This window comes from Chiloscyllium punctatum, chromosome 9 (assembly GCF_047496795.1).
Source record: "Chiloscyllium punctatum isolate Juve2018m chromosome 9, sChiPun1.3, whole genome shotgun sequence".
Lineage (NCBI taxonomy): Eukaryota > Metazoa > Chordata > Chondrichthyes > Orectolobiformes > Hemiscylliidae > Chiloscyllium > Chiloscyllium punctatum.
Window position 1 is genome coordinate 125,953,359 of NC_092747.1, and position 20,709 is coordinate 125,974,067.

General features: G+C 38.1%; 1 protein-coding gene across 5 annotated transcripts in view; it reads left to right on the top strand.

Moving 5' to 3' along the window:
* Positions 1-20,709, top strand: part of tpp2 (tripeptidyl peptidase 2) — a 102,148-nt gene that overhangs the window by 68,211 nt on the left and 13,228 nt on the right. The window contains exons 23-26 of one of the 5 annotated variants that reach the window (XM_072578200.1): positions 122-200; positions 1,299-1,337; positions 10,360-10,461; positions 19,297-19,436. In XM_072578200.1, the coding sequence (XP_072434301.1) occupies positions 122-200; positions 1,299-1,337; positions 10,360-10,452 (211 nt within the window). In that variant the 3' untranslated portion in view covers positions 10,453-10,461; positions 19,297-19,436. Of the gene's footprint in view, positions 1-121; positions 201-1,206; positions 1,338-10,359; positions 10,462-19,296; positions 19,443-20,709 lie in introns of those variants that run through there. The other 4 variants (XR_011961582.1, XM_072578199.1, XM_072578197.1 and 1 more) reach the window with 4 other exon arrangements.

A 20,709-nucleotide genomic window follows, 5' to 3' on the forward strand; every position in this document is an offset into this window, starting at 1 on the left:
TTTTATGATAGTTTCCAAACAATATTTGCTGAATTTGATATCTAAAGGATAATGTCTACATTTAAAATGGTATCTCATTTTTCTTCTGTGCTGTCATCTAATTTATTATGATTAATTCTAGGATTCCAAAAGGAACGGGGCCAGGTTGTTACCTCTCAGGAACTTTAACACTGTCAAAGAGCGAACTAGGAAAGAAAGCTGTGAGTACATAGCTTTTCCAAATCTGCCGGTTTTGGATCTTTCTTCTACAATAAAGTATATTTCATCTAATTTATCTATTTCTTTCTGAATCTCTTTTTCTCTGCTTCTTTAATATTTCCACTCAGCAATACCAGAACTACTTACTACTTTCTGCTTGTGCATGCACCTTGGAATAGTTGAATTCAGGGATTGTTTGGTTTTGGTATGTAGTAATGAATGAATTATGCTATTTAGGCGTTTCTGGACAGAATACATTTCTCTCTTTTTTTATGAGCTGCTGCTCATTCCTCCATACATGCAAAAATATATTTGACTTTGTGTAAAAACACCATATAAATGTAACAGACAGGACATATTAAGAGTGCATTATGAATATAAACACCACTTGCAGGCTTTTTCTACAAATTGCCAAATTCAAATAGTATGGATAAAGAGGATATAGTTACAAGTTATTAAATTTACGTGTGTTAACACATCAGAATACAGAGCAATCTCTGTTAATTTTGAAATGGAAAATTAGTAAATAATTGAAAATATTTACTGAATAAAAAATGGTTGATGTTTTATGTAGCTTTTGGTTCTCTACATTCTGTAGATCTAGTTATTTCTACCCATATGTTTCTTTACCTACAATATATTTGCCATATATTTCTTAATATATAACAATTATTATCAACTGTAAATGTGTGCATGTGACAGTTTTAAAAATGTTAATATCTGAATTGAAATATTTGGCAGTTCTATATTTTGTCCATATAAGTCAGAGATAAAAATGACTTTAATTACTGAGCAGAATACTGTTCAGCGTAGGAGAGTTCAGTATAGCTTGATCTAAAATTTTGTTATGCTTCATTACATCTGTTTAGATCAAGATCTAGCTTTTCTCACCTGCTTGAAATTATATGAAATCTGCTGGATTTGGCTTATAATTCTATATATTAAACACTGGTACGGTAGTTCTTACTGTAGATCTTGAGTTGGGAGTTTTTGTTTCCTCTCAAAAAGGGTGCCAACAGAACCCCAAGATGTGTTAGAAAAGGACTCCAAGTTGTGCAGTGTCTGCATGTTTTCTTACAGTATGTTGTTCTGACTCCCAGGGGCAGGCTGCATCAAAGCGTCAAGGAAAATTTAAAAAGGTACTGCATTGTCATCTGTCACTCTGCTATTTATTGTATTTCTAACAATATTTTGCACTCTGGATGAAATTTCTCAGCTCTTTCAATGCACATTGGAGCATTTATATATTTATATAATACTATTTAACTTCAGCTATGTTGGATGAGTTATTGTTCTGACTAAATAGACCTACAGTTGTAGGCATAATGTAATTTTCTTTTATTGTCAAGCAGTTACCTTCGTGACCAAATGAAATTGTTGTTTAGGAAGGTATTTCAGAATAAATTATGAAGTTGGCTGAAGTTACCACTTGGCCATTTAATTTATTGATCCAAATATAATTCAATTGCAAAGTTGCATTGCTAAGGCACTTCTGCAAACACTTGCATTTGTTAAAGAATTAATGAGTTGTAAAAAGATTTCTAGAGACTTGGCCTTTAGAATAATGCTCTATATTTAATGTTTGGCGTCACCTTTGGTGTTGAGCATGATTGTGAATCTGAGATTATTTCATTATTATCTAAATCTTGTGCTTCATTAACAGAAGGCAAATTAGCTGCTGAACACTTAATGAAAGCATTAGCCAAATTTAAGTTTTGATACGATAACTGGCTTGTGAAAAAAAATCAATGTCAGAAGATGGTTTCAGAAACAAAGTTTCTGTTACTGCATTATGATGAGTCTTAGGCTGTTCTGGTATGGTGCAGAATTCATTCAATATAACACATTTAGAAAAAAAAACTCACATGGTTCTGGTAGCTCTTAAAGAGGCATTTTTTTTTCTAATAAGTTATTAAATATGAATAGTGCCAGAAGACTGGTGGGTAGCTAATGCAATTCCAGTAGTTATGAAGGACGTTCCCGTGAAGTTATAGATTAATCAATTTAACATCAGTGTAAAAGTAACATAATCCCTTGAAAAGGAGAGAATAGAAAAACATTTAAAATCAGCTTTACTGCTGTTCTTTTTCCATCAGAGGGAATAGACAATGTTGTTATGGAGGTATAAGAGGTATTGTACCTTTAAGAAATTTGAAAGTAACCAAGGACTTAGAGAAGCACAAAGAGTCTGGAGAATTTACCATGTAACGTTTGGTTCAGAACGGCTAGAAATGGCTCTTTTATTGGGGACAAAAGCAGATTCAAATTCGGCCAATCAGTTTAAATTATACCCCAAAATACCAATCTCCAATCAAGTTTGAATTTAGGATATTGACAATATTAATAACCAATGAAACAATCTGATCCTTTGGGGTGTAAGACTCGGGAAAATTGAACAGTTGGGGGAGAACTGCCAAGCCACCAGCATGTACAGACTGCCCAAAACAAGGCTCTCTTAAAGGTACCTTTATCTATCAATGACCTGTGAAACAGAAATCCCTAAGAAGAAGAAAATCTACAAAGGAGGATACAAAGGGAAGATTCGATAGCTGGTTGGTGTTGAAATTTGAAGTTTCGGTACATCTCACTAGGGGATTTTATCAGACTAGTATTATAGAAGGGAAAGTAAAAGAGAGGTTAGAGGAAGGAGTTGTCAGTAGTTGTTAATTATTCTCTGTTATACTTTAAGAAATAAAGTTAATTTATACTTTAAATTGTTCTTGGCCCCTCAAATTTTCACCGATCACTGCACGGGATAAATCTTTTCTGTGTTGCTGGTTTAAAATTAGCAGAGAGGTTTACCCCATGTCGTAACAATATTAATGCAGTAGATACAATTTATCTGGATTTTCCCAGGACCTTTAATGAGGTTTCTCGTAATAGACTAATAAATAAAATCAGAGAACAAATGGAGTCAGAGAAGATTAACAGCAGTAAACTAATTGATTTTAAGACACAGAGTGGGGTCATTATTTAAAGTGACAGAAAGTGGAAAGTTTAATGATGTAGAGTCTGGAATCTAAAGCACACTTCACAAATATACAAATGACACTAAATTAGGAGCTCGTAAATACTGAGGAGAACTGCAACAAATCACAGGAGCGTATTAATAGACTTGCAGAATGGGCAAACAATAGAAAAATAAAATTCAAGGCTGATAAATATGAAGAAGCTTCTTTTTCAGTAGGAAGCCTGAGGAGGTCACATATTATTTGTAAGATGAAAGTGTAGGTGGTTGGGTGAATGACTGAAGCTTGCACCACAAATCAGGAGATTACTTGAAGAAAAACAAGCCGTGTATTCTGCCTCCTTCTGAGAGGAATCTGATTGAAAAGTAGGGAATAGAAACTGAGAGTGAGAGAAATACTGAGCAGTTTAGGCAACATTGATGTAAAGAAACAAGTTTGGGGAAATGGTGATATGGTAGTAAAGTCACAGCAGTAATAATCCAGACAGCCAGGCTAATGATATACCTGTGATGATTCAAACCCCACTGCTGCAGCCAATAGCACTTAACTTCAATTAGTAATTCTAGAATTGAAAATGTCATTGTCGCTAAACCCATCTGGTTCACTAATGTCCTGTAGGGAAAGAAATCTGATGTTCTTACCCAGTTTATCCTATGTATGACTGCAGAGTCCAGCAATGTCATTGATTCTTAACTGCCTTTGGAAATGGCTGAGCAGGCCATTCAGTTCAAGGGCAATTAGGGATGGATAACAAATGCTGGCCTTGTTTGCAGCACTCATATCCCGTGAAAGAATAAAAGAAAACAAGAAAAAAATGTTGATGTCAGTGATGTTTCTTTCCACAGATGCTGCCTGATCTGATGAACATTTCCAGTGTTTTCTGTTTATATTTCTGATTGCCAGTATCTGCAGAATTTGTCTTTTGAAAAGTAGGGAAATTATGCTAAACCTATATCAAACTATGATTAGACTACAATTAAGAGTACTGTATGCTATTCTGATCACTATATTATTGGACGAATATAGAGACAGTGAAGAGAATGGAGAAAACATTAACAAGTGTGACACTGGAAATACTTGTGCTGTACACACACATATATATAGGACTGACACCTTTTTCTATTATAAAAAGAAGTCTGAAGGATAACCTAATAGACCTTGACAATCATGAAAAGTTTTGACAGTGTGGAAGCAGGGAGAATATTGTCTTCTTGTGGGGAAGAGTTAACTAGAAGCTGTCAATGTGATTTAGTCACCAAAAAATCCATTGATGTCTTCAGAAGCAAATCCTGTATTGGCAGAGTAGTGAGAATGTAGAATTTGCTACCCCTGGGAGTGGCTGCAGCAAATATTATAAGTATTTTCTAGATACAAGGTGTGGAACCTTGATGAGGATTTGAGGGAGAAGCAAGTTGAAGGTTATGATAGATTTACATGAGGAAAGCTAGGAAGAGGCACAAGTGGAATGCACACCAGCATTGACTGGTTGGGCTAAATGTGCAGTATATTATTTGTAATCCTGTAAAAACTTTGCCACTTTGATGTTTAGGAAAATATTACTGACAACCACAAATATTCAAACTTTGTTCTTGCAGGATGGAACATGAATCTTATTGGCTGATGTTCCTCCTTGAACGATGTTATGGTTTCTCTACATTGCTGGTTTTATTTTCCATACATGGGCTATTATTGCTGCGTAATAAATGTCCATTGCGTTGCATGTACAATGCTATGATACTCCAGAAAGGCAAATGTATATTACATAAATAGTCTGCTATTTATTCCAAGTTGTTTAATTTCAATGAATCTGATAATTTGAACATTTTTAAGCAGAGCAATTTAATTCATTACGTTATTTATTACTGAATCAAAGTATGGGAAAATTTATATGTTGCTATAGAAACTAACTAAATTGTCAGAAGTGGATACATAATTTCTTAACTTCTAAACTTCTCACCGATATCTTCTTTGTACTGTCCAATAAGGTCTTAGCATCTTTCACTTGCAATAGCACTAATGTATGCTTTGTTTAATTTTCTTGGCAGCTGTGACTTGCTCTGTTGATAGAATTTTTCTTCTATTATTTTAGACTCTTGTACTTATTTTCCTCAGCTTACCACTAGATAAAGGCATTAGTCAGTGTGCCATTCAATCACAAAAGGCTAGATATTCCCAGAATTGACACCTGGAATGTTCTTGCTTCTACCAGGACAATAACTGAAATATCCTGTATTGATACTTGCAAGAACTAGGTACATGTGGACATCAGATAAGAGTGGGATTTAGGTTAGTTGGACTGGAGTACTGTAAGCACCTGTAAAGAGTTTGTTTCATCTTTGTTGAACATCACAGCATTATTTACCTACTGCAGTGAAAGTTTAGCTTGGAGTAAGAAAACAATAAAGATGAAACGTGGGAAAAACCATAAGGCCCATCAGGTGCATCTTTCATATATAATCTATAATAAATCAGTCAGTAAAACTTCTGATGGAACTTCCTGTTCTGGATTGCTTTCCTGCAAACATGTGGTATGAGTGTTGAAGCAAATCTAAAAATGGAGAAAATATAAGTATAAAAAGAACAAATTCAAGATTCCTTCACCCAGAAATTAAAGTGTCTAAATTAGTCCGGCTTGTGCTTTACTCTTACACTACCTCATCTTAATTTAATTCCAACAATATATGGGCTTTGATTTATTATGACTGATTTTCTAGATTCTTACTTCACATTGTTACTCAGTGATCCATACTGAAAGTGTTGTGTATTGAGTGAGAACAGGATTCAACTTGGATGTGATGCCCATTGTTGTCAAATGGCTTTGTAGCGTTTGAAATTAATGCTCATCTGTGAGTAGTGGCTGTTCATGTGAGGTACTTGTGTAAATTTAACAAGACAAGACATTACTCCTTTAGAAAGAGGAGATTGATAAGAGAAGAAAATATTAGTCAGAAAGTAATAAACAATAATCAGAAAAATTTAAGTCTGATCTGAGTGATATCTATATTTTGTAGTTGGGCTTTTCAGAGAAGACTGTATTTTAAAGTCAGCAGTCAGGTTGCATTGACAGAGAAAAGTACAAATGTTACTTTGATGCATTTTGGATTGGTCCAAAATCTTTGTAAGCTCTGATAATATTTTCTATCATTTTATTTTACCCCGTCTCATGATCCTTCTTCACTTAAAAATGTAAGACAGTTATTTGTTACAAAATATGAAACATAAACTAATTAAGTGGGTTATTCAGAGACATTTGCCATTGTCTATCTTACAGGCATTATGTGGGATTTAGTTCTTTTGTTTCTAAACGTGTTTTGATTGTGACATTCCCCAATGCAGGAGGATGGATGCTCCAAGAAGTATTCAGTGGAATGAAGGCCATTGAGGAATACTTTTCAATATTGGTGAATTAACAAATTGGTGATGACTCTTTTTGAAACTGGTAAATTTATTGATGAAAGGGAGGGATGAAAGGTCTTGGCCAACAGCATATGGCCTTGGTTTCCTCCCAGCTGTTGAGGGAATTCCTGCAGTCGATTGACCAGCTGATGGCTTTTGTATAATGTATTCACATAGATCATGAAATGATGCTCAGCTTTACATCTCTGTTGTTGCACTGACTTTGCCTGTGTGCTATCTGTTTAAAATGTTTGACACCAAGATGCGCTAGTACTGCTCCAAGCTGAACACTTTCAACATTAAAGCAATCTAGTTAATTCTCACCAGAATCTTAATAGTCAAACCCTGTTTGGATTACCAACTACCTGCTCTGGCTGAACTTGATCTCTGTTTGACCAGAGAATGAGTGATAGATTCCTATTTCCACAGTGTAATATTTACATTCAGTATCCATGCCACTTCCCCACCGATGCTGATATTCCCTCCTTCCTTCATTGCTTCTGGATTTGATCATTCCAATCCTCTCCTCCCTCCCACAGAAGTCTGAAGCACACAAACTCTAACCTATTTAAACCTGTACCTTCCATGTTGTATCCTGTACTAAGTCCCTCTCTGCTAAATAGACTTGCGCTGATTCCTCATCATCCCAATATTTTGTTTATTTTCACTGTACTTATGCCTAATCTACCATTTTTTCAAACTTTGGTCTACGTGTATCTATTCCATCACCAGCGGCAGAGACTTTCTGACATTCACACTCTATCCCAAATTAGATTAGATTAGATTACTTACAGTGTGGAAACAGGCCCTTCGGCCCAACAAGTCCACACTGCCCCGCCGAAGCGCAACCCACCCATACCCCTACATCTACCCCTTACCTAACACTACGGGCAATTTAGCATGGCCAATTCACCTGACCCACACATCTTTGGACTGTGGGAGGAAACCGGAGCACCCGGAGGAAACCCACGCAGACACGGGGAGAACGTGCAAACTCCACACAGTCAGTCGCCTGAGGCGGGAATTGAACCCGGGTCTCTGGCGCTGTGAGGCAGCAGTGCTAACCACTGTGCCACCGTGCCACCCACAAATCTTCTCAAAACTCTGTCCCAAGCAATTCTCTTCTGCTTTGTATTTTTCTCTCTCTAGCTTCTAAGACATTTACTAAAGTTTAGTCTTTTATGCCTGCAAATACTTTCTCTAACTCTTCCAACTTCCTGCTATTAGTGCTTTTTGCCATCCCACTGCCTTTTCTGGAATGCTTTGATAAAGTATACAAGAATGTAATGCATTGTTGGTCATTTTACTTGGTTTTCCATACACTGATGATATTGAAACTATGTCAGTCAGTTGTCCAGTTCTCTGCCCCAGATGCAGTGAGCTTATGTTTCTGAGTTTAAGAGAACAGTCCCATCAGGTGATTTGTGAGCAGGTTAAATTCACCCACCTTTGTCCATTACTGAGAAAGTAATAGTTAAGCAGCTTTGTCAATTGTTTCTGAAGAAAAGCAAAACTTACCTGTGAATGAGTATTGTGTTTATATTCATAAGTTGAAACAACTCCATCATTTTTTTTATTTTTTAAATATGTTAAGGAATGAAAGCAATCTGTAATGCGGTTATGCATTTGCTGTTGACTACACTAGCAGTCTATGCATTTTGTTTAATTAATAGTAAAGTTATTACTGGCCAAACTGCAGGATATTACTCTAAAGAATTATTTTCTTTACTTCATCTGCTAATGCTCATCGGGGTAGGTCATATTGTCAGTCGGTGTTGAGCACAACACTTGATATCTGATGTAATAGGGAGTCCCATGGCATTATAAATCACAATTTCAAACCAAGTCACAGAAGGCACTGGAGAGGTAGATGATCTAAAGCTTTGTTAGAGATGAGATAGTTTTTTAAGGAGTATTTCAAATGAAGGAAGAGAGGTTTGGAGAAGGTTTTTAATAAATAGATTTTACTTTATGGCAGAGGAAAAATATTACAACTCTGGCTCTCTCCAGAAAGAGAGGGTGACTTCTGCCTCCTCCTCACATCAAGGCATTGACTTATGTAAACAGATTAAACTGTTATCCCATGAATAATATGGCAGTGCTCCATCTTAACAAGTATTCCCAGATGTTCACATCTACTTATGAACATTTGAGATGCAGCTGTGTTTTCTTAACTTACAAAAGATAGAAAATACAACTCCATCACTTCTTCATTGGCTGATACCTGTAAGTTTCTTTACGGATTGAATAAGACATAGAAATTGTAATGCTACCTTTTGATTAAAGCATTTTTTTTTACACAATTTAATGAGTTGAGTTTTTTTTTATTTGACTATCTCCTTCGATCTTGATGCAGCCTGTGTGGAATAACGTGAATTTCTGGTACATGCTTGGAATTTGGGTCTTCAGTTAAAAGTAATGCTGAGTAAGCCAAGCAGGATTTATGCCAGTGGAAATTCTGTCAGGTAGATATAGTTCATCAACATGATAGTTAATGGCAGTAGGCTGTGGTAGCCTCAAAAGATCCTTGGTACTCAAGTCTGATTGAAGGCATGCAGACAAAGAAGCAAAATACATCTTTAATGGAAACATCTAATCAGCTTTGCTGATTGATCTTTATAGTTATGTTCCAGTCACTGCTGTGATATTTTCTCATTAACCTGTTCAAAGAGGTTACCATACACCTCTGGAGTAGATCAGACTTGAACTCAGGAATCCTGGCTCAGAGGTAGGGGCATGATCCCATCCATCACTGCTGCGAGTCTTTCATGGTAACCTCAGCTGTTGCAGGAATTGAACCTGTACTGTTAACATGACTGTGCATCTGAGCTCATCAGTTCCACTGGTCATTGGTCTGTGATATTTTCAAAGCATCCTGTTCAGAGGTGTAGTTACATAGCTCTGGAGAATGTGGGACTCTAATCTGGGTCTCCTGACTAAGAGGTAGGAATACTACCACTGTGCTACAAGAGATCTCGGTCACAGCTGTGACTGTAGGGTATGTAATTGTTATTCAGGTGGTGAGCATTGACTGAGATTGTAAAGGGACATGCTGCTTGGAGGTATATAAGTTGGAGTTGAATTGTGTGAGGGTGAGAGATGGCTGGAAATTGGAAGCATAGTTTGAGATTTTCTGGAGTGTCACAAAGGCAGTGTAACTAAGAACCTACATATGCACATCGCAGTATAGTTTATTTGGAGGAAGTTAGAGGACAAGTTGCTCAAAGTGAGAACAAGTTCAGCCAAGTGGAAGAACTATGTGGTGGATGGAGATTGGTTACACTTCCATTGAAGGAAAAGGAGAGTTTTCAGGTTATATTGTTGATGGGTGGAACTGTCGAGGAATTAACCATCCATGACAAAAGTTAGGAAATTGGTAACTTTAAGGTGATAGAGGGCTCAGAAGGATACATTGTACACTGGACTATGAAGAATTGAAATGCGTAACCGAACTGACTGAGACCCAGAACCTAGTAACATTTAAGAAAGAGTAAAATAGTGATGGAATAAAAGAAGCATGGCTGATACAATGAATTAGACTACTGCTTGCATAGCAAATAAAAACCATCATGAACTAACTGGACAGTTGTTATATTTACAGCGTACCTAGAATGCATTTACTTTTATTATAAAATTGAACTTGTTTCAAGATGACAAACACATTTCTAGTTGCATGAGATGCACTTTGTTATCTCTTTCTCGTTCTATTCATATTTATTCGAGAACAAGTGCTAAGTAATTTAATTTATATTAATTTTTATCCCCATTTTAAAAATTATTTTTACCCCTCTTTTAGGTCCCCCACGCATGCATAATTGCCCAGCTGAGAAAGTGGGAAAGCGACCTGCTCTCCAAGCCTCTTCTATTGCTGCTCTCTAACTACTGCTAGGAGCTGCAGGTAGTGACATGCCGCTTAATTTGGTTTTTGGCTTGGTTTTTTTTTCCCCACTCCCTCTTTTGTTTTCTTCCTCTCTATTTCCACTCCCTCTCGCCCTCCATACTACACTTACCCAGTCCAAAATTCTTCAGCATCTTCTACTGACAACCTGTAATTTGCAGTTACCAACTGCAGAGGTGAATACAGACTGAGTAGTTTTACTGCAGTTTGCTGGATGAACTCCAAGTAAGCAAAACCATGCCGGTAAAATTCCCTACAGGAACCATTTTCACATAGGAGCAGTAGCCATAGGCAATGCAGTTTTGCAATCCAGGCATCATCCCATTTCGGGAAACATCTGACTTGATCAGAAAATCTCGAACCAAGTTTTGGAACAGCATGGGAACATAGAGGATGCAAATTTAAACATGCAACTCATTTCTATGAGTGATGTTTACGCCCACATGGTTATCTGTGTTTCCCTCTACATCTCAATATGAACTATATGCATTTCTTCTGTTTGTGCTTGTAACAAAATTCAAATTTTTCAATGCATTTCCAGAATAGACCCAAAGACATTTTTCTAATTCACTACATTCTTCAAATTAAAGTTAAACCCAGTAAAAGATGTCCCAGCACACCTTTGTGAAATTGCATACTTACCAACAGAACAGAATCAGCTATAACAGCAAGATAAATACATTTGGTAGCTGAGTGAAAATTTTTTCTTGAAAGATCTGCTGGTCAGTTCACCTTGACTAGAATACCATAGTAGTAATCATTTATTTTGTTCGTTAGATCAACCTATAGCTGGGGTATTGGGCAGTCTGAGTTTCTATTCTTTGGATTTTAGAAAAATGAGGTTGATCTTCCTGAACCACTTGACAAAGGGTCAGTTAGACTTGAAACGTCAGCTCTTTTTTCTCTCCTTACAGATGCTGCCAGACCTGCTGAGATTTTCTAGCATTTTTTCTTTTGGTTCCTGAACCATTTCATGTCCTGGGAGCACTTTACAGACAGGATGCTAAAAGAATGTATTCCTTGTGCGAGAGACTAGAATTAGAGGACAGAATTCACAAATGAGGGGTCTGCCATTTAAGATGGAGATGTGTGGATTTTTCTTCAGAAGGTTGAGTGTCTTTGGAACTCTGTTCCCCAGAGAATGGTCATTGAATAATTTTAAGGCATAGGTAAAAAGATTTTTGACTAGCAGGCATAATTGTGAAGTTGAGGTCACAATTGCATTAGGCATGATCTTATTGATGCCTAATAAGATTAGGCAGAACAGGCAAGAGGGTTCAAATTGCCTACATTTGTTCCAAATTCATACATTTGTATGAAACCATGTACTGCCTCGTACTCACTTCTGTGGTTGGACTGGCTGTGCTCCTCTGATACAGGAAAATATAAAAGGTATAAAAAGCAGTTATATGTAAACTCCCACGGGGTGTCAGTCGGATGTCCTGATGCTGGAGTTGATCATGAAGTTCCTAGCTGATGGTACTGCTCATCAATCTTGTTGTTTGAAGCAGAATGAATGTTGGTCAGAAATGTATGAGTGGTGGATGGCTGAGACTTCTGCTGTCAGTGGAAAGAAGTGAAACTGTAGGTCTCACTGTGGTGGAGGCTTTGTGCACCTAAGGTATTACAGTGGAGGGTAGGGTTTTGAAGATCGCTGGGTAATTTTGGCTTGTTAGGCCCCGATGAGCAAATGAGCAGAGAGTACCCTCTAAAGGTAAAATCTTCTGCTTTAGAAATTAAAACTAAACAATTGCCCACACCAAGGATTCCAGATGTTTTTAATCAATCTGTTCGGACGCATTATGACTCAGCTGTGGAGCATTTGGAACTTTAGCCCAGACTTTCTGGCCCAGAGGTAGGGACACTGCCACTTCACCATAAACCCCAACACCAAGCATTCTTGCTGTTGCAATGTAGATATTTTCTCATCAAACTGTTCAGAGATGTTGTTACACACCTCTGGAGCAGATGGAACTCCAACCTGGGTCTCCTGGCTCAGATGTAGAGACACTACTACTGCACCACAAGAGTCCTCTGCTGTGGCTGCATGATATTGGGTCACTTAATGCTTTAGCCAGCTCAATTGCTCCATTGGTGGGTGGGCTAGCTAATCTAGCATCCTCTTCTCAACTAGTCTAATCTGCTTTCTGGCCACTGCTGTTTGTCGTTTTTATAAATGATCTGCAAGTGGGCGTAGAAGGATGGGTTAGTAACTTGGCAGATGACACTAAAGTAGGCAGAGTTGTGGATAATGCCTAAGGATGTTGTGGGTTACAGGGGGATGTAGATAAGCTGCAGAGCTGGGCTGAGAAATGGCAAATGGAAATGCGGAAACGTGTGAGATGGTTCACTTCGGAAGAAGTATCAGGAATGCAGAGTACAGGACTAATGATAAAATTCTTGACCGTGTAGGTGAGCAGAGAGATCTGTGTCCAGAGGTGCATAGATCCTTGAAAGTTGCCACCCAGGTTGATAGAGTTGTTAAGAAGGCATATGGTGTGTTGGCATTTATTGGTAGGGGGATTGAGTTTCAGAGCCACGAGGTCATGCTTCAGCTGTACAAGGCACTTGTAAGGCCGCACCTGGAGTACTGTGTACAGTTCTGGTCACCGCATTATAGGAAGGATGTGGAAGCATTGGAAAGGGTTCAGAGGAGATTTACTAGGATGTTGCCTAGTATGAAGGGAAAGTCTTATGAGAGAGGCTGAGGGAACTGAGGCTGTTTTCTTTGGAGAGAAGAATGTTGACAGGTGACTTAATTGAGACGTATAAGATAATCAAGAGGATTAAATAGAATGGATAGTGAGAGCCTTTTTCCTCGGATGGTGATGGTTAACACAAGGGGACATAGCTTTAAATTGAGAGGTGATAGATTTAGGACAGATATCAGGGGTAGTTTCTTTACTCAGAGTAGTAGGGGCGTGGAACGGCTTGCCTGCAACAGTAGTAGACTTGCTGACGTTAAGGGCATTTAAATGAGCAGTGGTTATACATACGGATAATAATAGTAGGTGAGATGGGCATCTGATTAATTTTGAAGGTCGGCACAACATCGTGGGCCAAAGGGCCTGGACTGTGCTGTAACGTCCTATGTTCTATGTTCCTAAATAGCTTGTCATTCACAATTCACGAACCTACTATGTGTGTTTTAACTTTATGCTTCTATGCAAGCTAGCTGCATTTTATACTTATCGTGAAATACAGTTGGTCTGCATTTTTTTTTCTTGTACTGTGCTTTAATTTTATAAACTTTCACAGCCCGAAAAGGTTTGTAGGGAGCAGATAGGGACTGATGTTCTAGAGGCTGATTCCAAAGCAAAACTGCTTCAATAACATCAACACAAAGTGACTCAGATGTTTTGAACTGAGGCAAATATGGAATCTGAACATTTTAAATGGGGGAAGAACAGGAGAATAAGGAAAAAAGGAAGGGATAAAAAATATGACCGAACAAAACTCAAAGGACAGAGCAGTGATCATCCTCAAGCAAGCATTTTGTAATTGTGAAAAAAATCTATATCTTAATTACTGTTGATAGCAGACTTTTGTGGGTTTTAATTTCTTCCAGTGATGTGGCTGTGATTGAGAAGCCAAGTATTTATTGCCAATCCTAAAGTTGCTGCAGCCTGTTTGTTAAAGTAAAGGTATTCCTATTACAGGATTTTGAACCAATAATGTTGAAGAAACACTGATACATTTCCAAATCAGGATGTTGTTTAATTGGTGTTCTGATGCACTTGACTCTCTGTTCTTAGAGGTGCTACCAAAGAACCCCTGGCAAGTCTTGAAGGTTATTGCTGAGAATGAGGAATTACTAATAAAATTATTCAATTTCTTCTCATGATTGATTTTACTAACAGTTGTAAATTTTCCAGTTATACAATATACAGGACATGAAATATATTAATGATAGTGGGTTCCATTCCAGTGGTGGTTTAGGGTGCAGCAATTGCCTTCTGCAGTCCAGAAAATGATCAGAACAGTGTGATTTTGTTTTCTTTTTACCAACTATGTTTCTGTCCACTTCATTAATCAGTGACTGACTGTTACTTTCGGCCCAGTTGTGGTTATTCACTTGATTGTCTCAGGATGGGGTATCATGGAAACAGCAAAGGAGGCCATTTAATCTAACGTGTCCTGTGGCTGTCTTTGGAACAGCTTTTGAATTAAATTAATTCCATTCCTGCTACTCGACTTTCTTAGCTGGCTTATAATTATTTCCCCTTTCAATTGAATGCATTGATCTGCTTCCGCCACTCTTTCACATAGCATATGTCAGCTTATAAGAACATGCTGCATAAAACATTGAAGATCATTACATTTAATCATAAAATGTCAAATTGGTTTGTCAGAGTAATTGGAAATAGTCGCAAAACTATACTTTATTTCAGGAATTTCTCTTCAAAGACCATTGTGATGTTACTGTAGCACAGAAATCCAGTTGTATCCTTAAAAGATTACCTGATGTGCTCGGAGCACTTGCTGGCTTTAATTTAGTTCACTTGGATCCAGATAAATATAAACATTTATGTTGTGTAATTTTGAATTGTGTACAATTTCCTAAATTTGTAAATGGAAAGTTATTCCTTTTTTTGGTTTAAGTCTGTTAATCTGAATATAATGTCACTATTGGCATTAGATATTAATCTGCATATTTGTCCTAACCACTTTCAAAAATGTAGTATCTATTTGTGTTTAATATGCATGTTTACTAATGATGTACATTGGACTTACAAAATATTATTAAAGTCCAAATATACAGTGTGACTTGGCTACAGTTGTGTAAATGATAAGAGAATATATTATGACAAATAGTGACCAAAATTGTTTGCCCAGTTTTCATTAGAATTTTTAATTAATCAAACAGAACTCGGGAAGTAAATTTTATAACTCAACGAAAGTCTTTCTCTGAACTGACAATGATCTTCATTGCCTTTTTATTTCACTTTGCCTCTTTATTGTCTGCCTATCAATTACTAAACTCATTTTTTTAACATTTTCAACAAGAGATTTAAATACTGTCAATATAAAACCAAAAGATTGACTTCAGGAATTGTGTGGGATTGCTTGATAACAAAACAGGATTACAGTCGAGGAACTAAGAATAGTAACCACCCAAACAATAATAACTAAGCAAGTACGGTCTGATAATTCAAAGATCTACCATGGTTGTGAAACTTGAACAGGTAAATTATAATATAAGTTATCACACACTTACATGGCAGGTGAGCCTTGAAGCCAGATCTACAGTACCTGGTGTAAGACCACTAGCACTATGTAGAGAAAGTGAGGACTGCAGATGCTGGAGATCAGAGCTGAAAATGTGTTGCTGGAAAAGCGCAGCAGGTCAGGCAGTATCCAAGGAACAGGAGAATCGATGTTTCGGGCATAAGCCTGAAGAAGGGCTTCTACCCGAAACGTCGATTCTCCTGTTCCTTGGATGCTGCCTGACCTGCTGCGCTTTTCCAGCAACACATTTTCAGCACTAGCACTGTGTCACAGGACTCCTGGTTGACTTGTCTGTGTGCATTATCAGGGCAGGTAGTACTGCTGGTGTTATGTGATCTATTGGCAGAGCTACCCAAAAGCACCACTTGATTGATTGATTGATTGTCATTGTTGAGGATGTTGAGTACTGGCACACCATGTGAATTATTTGGAGCAAAAACATGAACAATTGACTCAACCAGCTTGTTTGTAAAACCATTTGACAAGCTCTTTAATGGGGACAGAGTGAGTGTTATAATATCAAAGCAGCACTTGATTGTTATGTAGCATTAAAGATCCCTTTAAAAAATACTAGTGTCACTGGGGGGAATCATGAGGCAAACATTATTGGGTGGTTGTGGTCATACTTGGTACAAAGGAAGATGGTTGTGGTTGTTCCAGGTCATTCATCTCAACCTTAGGACATCTCTGCAGGAGTTCCTAAAAACAGTGTCCTAGGCCCAACCATCTTCAGCTGTTTTATCAATTACATTTCCTCCATCCTTAAAGTAGGGATATTCGCTGATGATTGTACAAATGTTCAGCACTATTTGCAACTCAACATACATTGAAATAGCTTGTGTTTAAATGCCTAAGACCTGGATGGCATCCAGGCTTGGACTGATAATTGGTAAGTACCATCCATGCTACACAGTGCCAGGCAATTACTGTCTGAAACAAGAGAGAATCTAACCATCGTCCATTAACGTACAATAGCGATACAATAACTGAATCCACATTGATAAAAATCGTGGGTTATCATTGACCAGAAACTGAACTGAACAGCCTTATCAATACTGTGGCTACAGGACCAGGTCAAAGACTAGGAATTCTGTGATGTGTGAATCACCTCCTGTCTCTCCATTGCTTGTTGTTCACAGGACAAAGTTGGAGTGCAATAGAATACTCTGCAGTTGCCTGGATGCATGCAGCTCCATTAAAAACTTAAGCCTGATACTATCCAAGACAAAGAAGTTCACCCTATCCCCCATATTCTACATTCACTCACTTCACTCATGACTCACTGGGGAGCAGTGTATACCATGTTCAAGATAGACTGCAGCAAAGTGTCCTACAAGTTGCTTAGCTGCTTAGAGGTTCTATACATGCTGACTATTGGCCAAGGTTCCCTTGTCAGCACTAGGATCTATGCACATCTAGAATGGCAAGGATAGTAGATACGTGGGAATACCACTACCTTCAGCTTCCTGCTAAACCGCACACAATCTTGCCTTGGAACTGTATCACGAATTCTTCGCTGTCACTGGATCAAAACCCTCAAACTTCCTCCTTAACTACACTGTGGGTATCCTGTACCCCAAGGGCTGTAATGGTCCAAGAAGGCAGCTCACCATGACCTTCTGAAGAGCAATTAGGTATGAACAATGAATGCTGGGATTGCCAGAGATACCCATATCCATGAATTAATGAAAAATATATTTGTTACGGTGGTTTCACCTTTACAATTGAAATATGAAAATTTGAATGTGAAAATCACAAGTAATTAGATTAGATTAGATTACTTACAGTGTGGAAACAGGCCCTTCGGCCCAACAAGTCCACACCGCCCCGCCAAAGCGTAACCCACCCATACCCCTACATTTACCCCTTTACTAACACATTGGGCAATTTAACATGGCCAATTCACCTGACCTGCACATCTTTGGACTGTGGGAGGAAACCGGAGCACCCGGAGGAAACCCACGCAGACACGGGGAGAATGTGCAAACTCCACACAGTCAGTCGCCTAAGGTGGGAATTGAACCCGGGTCTCTGGCGCTGTGAGGCAGCAGTGCCACCGTGCCGCCCAAAACAAATGTTAAAACATTTAGTCGTCAGTATTGTTGACAACTCCAATTTAATACTTCCTCATGGTACCAATAGCATGCCATTTTTCCCTTTGCTGATCGATCTTCATAAAATGAATTCCTGCTGTCCTTCTGTAAATTGCACCACATAAGTCTCATTTACTGTAAGGACTTAACAGCCAATCCTTTCACCCCTACATATAGAGAAGGTCTTGCCTGTTGAAATTTGATGCAGAACATTGTAAACTATCCCATTACCAGCCAACAGGCTTCTTCAGTGAAATGGTTTCTCAACCCATATGCAAACCACAATCCCCTGCTCAATGTAAAGGAAAGCCCAGTCTCAAATAAAGTCCGAAACAAGAGCAGGCCAGTCAGCCCCTTCTGGTATTGAATGAAATCATTGCTAATCTGTGACCAGATTCCAAATATATACTGTTAGTGCCATTGGTTAACAGAAGTTCAAATCCTGGGTTTCAACTTAAGAATAAACCCAGTATCACTTGCCATTTGCAGAGTTCAAAATTTCTATCAAAAACCAAAAGAACTGCGGGTGCTAGAAATCAGAAGCAGAAACAGAAATTACTGAAAAACTCAGTAGGTCTGGCACCATCTGTGGAGAGAAAGCAGAGTGAACATTTCGTGTCCAGTGTCCCTTGAAAGATCTGTTGACCCTTGGAGATCAGAAGAGTACTGGAAGCATTACTTGGAGTCCTAATCATAAAATCATAACCAAGTATCATAACCTGCAGTTCTGAAGTGTCTTTAACCAAAAAAAAGTACATCATATGAGCTTTGCCGTTGCCAAGCAAAGGATGCAGCTAGTGGAAAGCTGACCAAAGTTTAATCAATGGGCTAGATTTTAAGTATGGGTTCAAGAAAGAAAGGCTAGTGCAGATATTTAAGCGGGGAACTATACAGCGAATTTAATGGTGATGAATGAACATGATTAGTGATGGAGGGAAACGCACAAAAGGTCAGAGTCTTCGGAATGGAGAGTTTAGGAACTCTTGTAGAGCTGAACACTATTGGAAAGCACCAAGCCATGGAGACATTGAAACACTTGGAGAAGCATTCCAAATTTGAGAACATTATTTGGCAAAGGGATTCTTTACAATCTAAAGAGTAGTAAGGCAAACAGCACAACAGCTGGTGCTTCCTTTTTTTTTGTTTGAATCCTAGCTTTTAACTCCTAGTGTTTTTCTTCACAGTTCCTTATTTAATATCATTGGACATCTTGATTCCTCAATAAATAAATCGATTTCACTTGAAAATTATCTGTCTATATCTTTGGAGGTTACCATCACTGGGCAAACTGGGAGTGAATGCACAGTAGCATCACATTTAAATTGATGCAAGCGCTGAGATTGGGTCAAGTAAAAAATGTATTTTTTCAATTAAGTTTTATAAACACCTCAGCTTTGTAAATATTATTAAGTTATAAGCAGTGTGAATGCTGGGAATAAATATTTCTTTTTGTTAAAATTAATGGAGTCATAATATTTGGATTTTTAATCTTTTTCTCTCTGTTACATGACAGGACATGGTGTCTGTGCAATATCATCTTATACCGTCTCCAAATAAGCAGAAGAATGGAACCAAAGAGAAAGATGTGGATAAAGAGAAAGATGCAAAAGATGAGTTTGCTGATGCTCTCAGAGACCTGAAGATACATTGGATGGCCAAGTATGTATTTGTTTGTTCCAGAACACGCCTACCTTTAGGGATGAGTGGCCATAATATGATAGAATTTTACGTTATGTTTGAAAGTATGTTTGAGGTAGCTCAATGTAAAACCAGTGTGTTAAATTTGAATAGAGGAAAGCATGAAGTGCAAATTAGCTAAGATGTAATGGTACATCATAAATAGTTTGTAAAAATTATGACATAATTTGCAGTAACTATACATTCTTTAAAGACACAAACGCTCAAAAAGGTTAGTTGGCTGTGACTAACAGAGAAAATTGAGGTTTGTGTAAGATTAAAAGTGGACTGTAAAATTGCTAGATATAGTAATATGTCTGAATTTCAGGAGGATTTTAGAGAATACCAAGGGAGCACTAAGAAACGACAAAGTAAGGGGGAATAGAATAGAATAGAATATGAATGTAAACTAACAAAGAACACGTAACAAACTGGTGTAAAAGTTTACACAAGTGCATATAAAGGGAACATTTTGCTAAGTTAATGTGAGTCCATTGCAGACAAGTCAGGAGAATTTATAATGGGGGACAGAGAAGTATAGATTAGATTAGATTAGATTACTTACAGTGTGGAAACAGGCCCTTCGGCCCAACAAGTCCACACCGCCCCGCCGAAGCGCAACCCACCCATACCCCTACATTTACCCCTTACCTAACACTACGGGCAATTTAGCATAGCCAATTCACCTGATCTGCACATCTTTGGACTGTGGGAGGAAACTGGAGCACCCGGAGGAAACCCACGCAGACACGGGGAGAACGTGCAAACTCCACACAGACAGTCGCCTGAGACGGGAATTGAACCCGGGTCTCTGGCGCTGTGAGGCAGCAGTGCTAACCACTGTGCCACCACACTGAGGGCTTAAATGTTTATTTTGTGTCTGTCTTCACGAGGAAAGTACTATAAATCTCCCTGAATTAGAGATCTGAAGACAGGGTAAAATTAGGAATTGAAGAAAATCAGTATCAGTAAGAAAGTTGTTTGGAGAAATTAATGGGATTGCAGATTAAATCCTAGGACTGTGATATTCTCCATTCCAAAGTGTGAGATTCACTGGCTGGGCCACTGTTTATTGCTTGGCCATGTACTGTAGGTAGACCAAAATTATAGAGATTCTGGAATGACTCCTGAAGATTGGAAGTTAATATGTGTTACCTGACTATTTAAGAAAGGAGGGACAGTACACTGGTAAGTACAGACCTGTAGCCTTTTCACTAGAAGGGAGAATGCTAAAATATTGTAAAGGGTG